This window comes from Formica exsecta, unplaced genomic scaffold, assembly GCF_003651465.1.
Source record: "Formica exsecta isolate Colony F162 unplaced genomic scaffold, ASM365146v1 scaffold120, whole genome shotgun sequence".
Lineage (NCBI taxonomy): Eukaryota > Metazoa > Arthropoda > Insecta > Hymenoptera > Formicidae > Formica > Formica exsecta.
Genome location: NW_021848537.1, coordinates 711213 through 717679, shown reverse-complemented (window position 1 = coordinate 717679; position 6467 = coordinate 711213). Strand labels below are relative to the sequence as shown.

Here is a 6467-nt window from a genome sequence, read left to right as displayed (position 1 = left end):
AGAGAGAGAGAGAGAGAGAGAGAGAGAGAGAGAGAGAGAGAGAGAGAAAGAGCGAGCGAGAGAGTGAGTGAGAGAGAAAGAAAGAAAAAGATATCATCGCGATTGCACGAGCGTTTTTGAGAGGTGTAAGCTCGCGCGGTCTTTTTTTTATTTTGGGGGTTTTTTTTTTTTTTTTTTTTTAAACGTATATTCCAGGTCCGATTACAGAGTCAACTCTCCGGCAGAGTGCTGAATTTTGCACGTACGCTCTCGCTTTTTCGAGGCACTCTGAAAATATTGTCCGCCGGCAGAGCGGACGGCTGTGGATTTCACGGACGATAAAGTGAAAGCAAACCGACGTTATGGTGCGAGCAATAAAAAGCTGCACCCTCCCCCTCCCCCTTTCTCCCCTTCTCCGCCGACTCTCTGGTAATGTATGAGTTTTACCTCGCGCCACCGTGTATATACCAGCAACCTTGATGCAGGCGAGAGCTTGGCAAAAACTGATCGACCGAATAGATGCCGGCGTTACGCTCCGTTGTTTCCAGAGAAAACTTCGTTAACTTAGAATGGAACGGTGATCCAGAATGTGCTGAATGTGTATGTGTGTGTGTATGCGTGCATGTATGTGTATGAAAATGTGACGGAGTTTGATTAAAATCACTATTAAGTCGGAGAATGTCGAGAAAATAGTATCCCTCTTCTAGGTGTTTCGATAAAGAGTTATCGAGGATGGCTTAAGTTTCGAAAAAAACATATCTTCTGTAAGATTTAGGAAGAGACGTTTTAATGTTTGAAAAAGAGATAATTTTGATTTTGCGTCAATATATAAGTAATTTTTGTCATTAAGATAATTATAATAATTCTCTCTTTCACAGAAAAACATCTTGAATTTCTGTTCTTGTTGAAATAAAGGTGAAAAATTGAAAGATGTTTACTTTTCAATAACTCCTTGCTAAAACTATTAAAGCATGATTCTGATTTTATAAAATTATTTCCGAACAAAATAATTCGCAAATTATGATTTTAATTAGACCGAGAAGCTGATTAACTATCTTAAAAATATATGTGTATAATTTGATAGAAATTCCATTCAATTAACGCATTTTACCAAAAAGTTATTCGAGGATTGAACGATATTAAACATTTGTATATATTACTAACATATTCCGAATTTCATAAAAGTTCAAATTTCCGGGTCAACAGTGATCTCTCATTAAGTATCGGAATTAATAAATTGTGTCAAAATCGATTGGCCCGTCATCGCCATTCGCGGATAATTTTCCGCCTTGGAAGAAAATTTACAACTCTCGTTAAGATAACTACAATAATTCTCTCTTTCACAGAAAAACATCTTGAATTTCTGTTCTTGTTGAAATCAGCTGAGTTTTAGAACTAAAGATGAAAAACTGAAAGATATTTACTTTTCAATAACTCCTTGTTAAAATTATTAAAGCATGATTCTGACTTTATAAAATTATTTGCAATCTTTTATTGATGCCAACAAAATAATTTGCAAATTATGATTTTAATTAGACCGAGAAGCTGATTAACTATCTTAAAAATATATGTGTATAATTTGATAGAAATTCCATTCAATTAACGCATTTTACCAAAAAGTTATTCGAGGATTGAACGATATTAAACATTTGTATATATTACTAACATATTCCGAATTTCATAAAAGTTCAAATTTCCGGGTCAACAGTGATCTCTCATTAAGTATCGGAATTAATAAATTGTGTCAAAATCGATTGGCCCGTCATCGCCATTCGCGGATAATTTTCCGCCTTGGAAGAAAATTTACAACTCTCGTTAAGATAACTACAATAATTCTCTTTTTCACAGAAAAACATCTTGAATTTCTGTTCTTGTTGAAATCAGCTGAGTTTTAGAACTAAAGATGAAAAACTGAAAGATATTTACTTTTCAATAACTCCTTGTTAAAATTATTAAAGCATGATTCTGACTTTATAAAATTATTTGCAATCTTTTATTGATGCCAACAAAATAATTCGCAAATTATGATTTTAATTAGACCGAGAAGCTGATTAACCATCTTAAAAATATATGTGTATAATTTGATAGAAATTCTATTTAATTAACGCGTCTTACCAAAAAATTATTGCAGACTTGATATCAAACATATATTTATAATTAAATATATATAGTTTAATATGTTTATAAATAAATATATATAATTTAATATATTTATAATTTATATATATTACTAACATATTCCAAATTTTAAAAAAGTTTGAATTGTCGGATCAACAGTGATCTCCCGTTAAGTGTCGGGATTAATGAATTGTGTCAAAATCAATTGGCTCGTCATTCGCGGGTAACTTTCTGCCTTAATCGGGAGAAAATTCACAACTCTCCTGCGGATACGCGAGATCGTCGGCATCGCTTTGACAGCGAACTTTGTTCACATTGACTATCAAATAACCGCAGCCCGTTGCCGCTGCGAAGTTCATAGTTCCGTTAAATCTCGAGTTCCTTTCGCTCGCGCCAGCCTCCCCCGGAGCAACTTCTGCGGCCATCACGCGCAGACCGGATGCGGAGTCTCATAAGCCGCGTAATCGGAATATATAGTATAATTACTCGACGGAGTACACGGTGTGCCAAAGGTAGTGTACGCGTGATCAAAGATACGAGTTGATTCGAATACACACGCTACATAATGCCCGTGCACTTTAGCGGAAGACGGATAAAATACGCTCCATTTCGCTCAGCAATCGGCTTAGGATAGTAAGATATCGTGCCGGAGTCGGTCGGCTAATTAGCTCGATAATGTTAATGTGTCTGGGAGCAAAATGCTCGGAATCTGACAAATGTACGAAGCGCGCATAATGCATCTTATACATTTCGAGTGATCGATTTAGGAGGAAATAATAAGCCGAGCAATTAAAGAGAATACTTTGTTTGTATTTGGGCCTAATCATTTTTAAGATAATAAGGCAAGATTTGTTCGATATATAATAAATAACAATTAACATTTTTTAATATTTATTTTGAACTTTTCTTTTTCTTTCCTAATGGCTGGTTATTATTTTATTTTGCATTATTCGTGTTGCTTTTATTTTATCGATACAAATCTCCTCAAAATTAATAAAATCCATCTCAGATCAATATTCTTCAGCTTCTGAATATTTAATATCCAAGATTACTTCCACATTTTTTCATATCTCTTATCAATAATATTTATTTAAATTATTATTATACATATTATTTTTATTATTGTCAATTTTGCTACTAGTAGGAGCGAAATACAGACAAAGTTTAAAATTTTCATTTCTTCTGTTCGGTTTTTCTTTTTTTTGCTATTTTATATAATTTATTTTTTATCTAAAATATTTATATAAAATATATAATTTATTTTTTATCTAAAATATTTATCTAAAATATTATAAATCTATATTTTATTTAAAATCGGTTATCTATTACGTCTAAATATCTTTTTATATTTTTAATAATAAACAGATCCATGTATAATAAATAATAATTATCGTCTAAATCATTAGCGTTTTTTGTTAATGTAGCATTTTCCCTCTTTCTCTCTCTCTCTCTCTAGATTGATCTTTTACACAATTAAAAACACTCTATATTTCCCAATCCTTACTATCAGAGCAGCTGCCCACAATTGTCGCAGTTTATTTTATTATTCACCAATTATATATACACTGTAAAAAAATTGACTGAAACTTCAGACAAAGTACCTGCAGCTTTTTTGCAAATACATTGTCTGAATTTTCAGACATACTTCAATTTTCAGACACATTCTTCTGAACTTCTAGAAAAACGACTCTGATAATTAAAACAGATTGTCTAAAATTTCTTTCAGATACCCAGATCTGAAAATTTAGACAAAAATATATGTATCTGAATTTTTAAAAAATTTTTTGCAGTGTATGTGTGTAAAATTTTCTTACCAGGGTATTATTTTCGTAACCGTTCCTATGTCCTTCCTGTTTACGTGGGTCCACCACACCCTCGCCTATCTCAAGGTAGCTTCTCGGTCCGAAAATGGCGCGGTAGTACATATTGGGGTCTCCGTGCACCTAATTCGATACCGCGGTTGTGCCGCCGGAGACAAACGAGACACTCCACGGCCGAGAGAACGGCGAACTTTCTAATTCAATTTGCCAAGTTGCCAAGTCGCCGTGATTCCCACGATTCCCGCTGAAGGATCCCCCATTACTTCCGGTTATATCGCGGCCCGCCAAAGACCAACCCCGCGTGTCTCCCGTCATGGATCCCACGACGACCGGCGGTTCCTTCCGTGACACCCGCCCGGTTGTGCAAATCTTCTTTGTGATGTGAAATAAATTACCCCGACAAATGCCTACCTCCGTGAAATGGACGCCCGACCATCGCGTGTGAGTAGCGAAAAAGAAATAAAAAAAAAAAAGAATTGTCCTACATTGTTAGCCACATTGCGGCAGTTTCGGTGCTGCAATTGGATTGGTAGAGAGCGATGGAACAAAAAGATAAGAGAGAGAGAGAGAGATAGAGAGAAAGACCAGTCCGATATATTTTGTTCAATGACTAGTTTCCTGTGATTTCTATGCAAAATTCGATCCAAATGAAAGAGCTTTTATAATTTTTAAGATATATACGTAATCACGTATCTTCACGTTTCCCATTAATTTCAGAAATTTGAGAAAAGTAGACTCCAGGTTTATACTGGAATTTATTTTTAATATATATGTCGATTTAATATATATTAAAATAACATATTTGTGTGATGTATTTTCGAAAATTTTAGTTAGAATAATTTCTAAATTTATATTAGAACAATTAATTTAATTATTTTAATTATTATATTATATATATTAGAATATTAGGATAATATTATATCTATATTAGAATAATTACTTCAATCTTTTTAGATTCATTTCTGAATTTGACTTGACCTGGATTGAAATAACAAGATATTGCATTTTTAATTTTACATTTTTACTTAAACTATCTGCATTTTGTATAATCTCGATTCGATATGGTCTTCTATAGCTTTAATTCGATTCCATAAATAACGGATTCAATCCTCATCTCTCGCGCGCATCGCCTCGCATATCACATTCGAGCTTCGATCTAATTTACATCCGCGATCTCAATTAAACCATCCGGGGAGGCGCCACCGTCCTTATTACGCGCCTCTAATTCCTAGTTTATCTCAAAACCGCGATCGATCTCCACGTGTATTCGCCACAAAGCTAATCCAATTCCGCGCTATCACACCACAAACTGAGAGAGAGAGAGAGAGAGAGTGGTGGCCTTTATTCAGCCCTAATTCATAAGCTGCACCCCGTAAAATTGTTTATCGATCCATGTCGTCGTTGTCGTCATCGCCGAACGGACCATAGCAGCAATTCGTGGCCCACATTCGCCCTGCTACTGAATATTTACTTCCCCCCCCCCGTCCCCCGTACTCCGCAACCCTTTGCGGGGCGCTTATATACTTGCCGCATCGCCGCGGGGGACGCACCGCAAAATAAACTCCATAGGGAGTCTATCGAGCGCGAGTAGCTTCTCCTTTTTTCCTCTTCACTCTCCGTCCTTTCTTTGTTTTTATTAAAGGAGAAGAGTCTCGTTTCTTATGTAACGCGATAAGAATCTCCCGCCGAATCGTACATAACGGGTGTCGCAGACGGAATATATCCGACGTTTCGGTGCCTTTGAGTTCGAATTTCGAAAAATTTGCGAAAAAATAAATAAATAAAATAAATAAATTTTTTTTTTTTTTCGAAAGCGTTGAGGATGTCGATGAAGAGAAGATCGAAGGAAGTTTATTTTTAAGAAAGCCCGTAGCCTCCTTCTCGAAATATCTGACAATTCTCTGATATTCTGTCTGCTACCGCGACTATGTAATTATTCGAGAAGAGAATAAGGGGTTTGTTCGTCGCTAATTAGCTAAGGGAGGTTTAACTCACAATTGTGATTCTGGTGTGACAGCTCCAGCGCCGTGCACTTGTATCGATGCCTAGACTCCAGGGTGGGTATCACGATACCGATTACCAGGCTCGAGTCCTTCTCGTGGTAGCACACCAGAGCGTCGCATTCCTTCCCGTCTGCAACATACAATCATACATATTCGTGATCGCATTTATTTTTTGGATCTAGATAAGTAATAAAAGGATATTAAATCCTTAGATACGTAAGGTGGGCTTTTTTCAAGAACTCTTGCGATATTGATCTCTTTTTAACGATTCTTCTTCAAATGATTTTTAGAGAAAAAGATTTTTAATCATCTTTCAGTTCCAATAATTTAAATTTACAATCATCGAAAACATTTCTCCATTATTCGAGTTTTTTCGGAGTTTTTCTTTCTATTAAGAGGATTTTATTCAAAGATTTATATTATATTCAAATTTATTTATTTATATCATATTCAAAGATTTAAAACAGTTTTAAGAAATTTTTATAATGCCCTTACAAATTATAATATAATTAAAATTGTTATAATATAAAATTAAAATTATTATAAT

The 6467-nt window shown here is 34.8% G+C and overlaps 1 protein-coding gene across 1 annotated transcript in view; it reads right to left on the bottom strand.

The window, feature by feature from the left end:
* LOC115243788 (single Ig IL-1-related receptor-like) overlaps positions 1 to 6467 on the bottom strand; it is a 224776-nt gene that overhangs the window by 6547 nt on the left and 211762 nt on the right. Inside the window, exon 6 of the mRNA XM_029821025.1 lies at positions 5913 to 6050. Coding sequence (XP_029676885.1) covers positions 5913 to 6050 — 138 coding nt within the window. The remainder of the gene's footprint in view (positions 1 to 5912; positions 6051 to 6467) is intronic.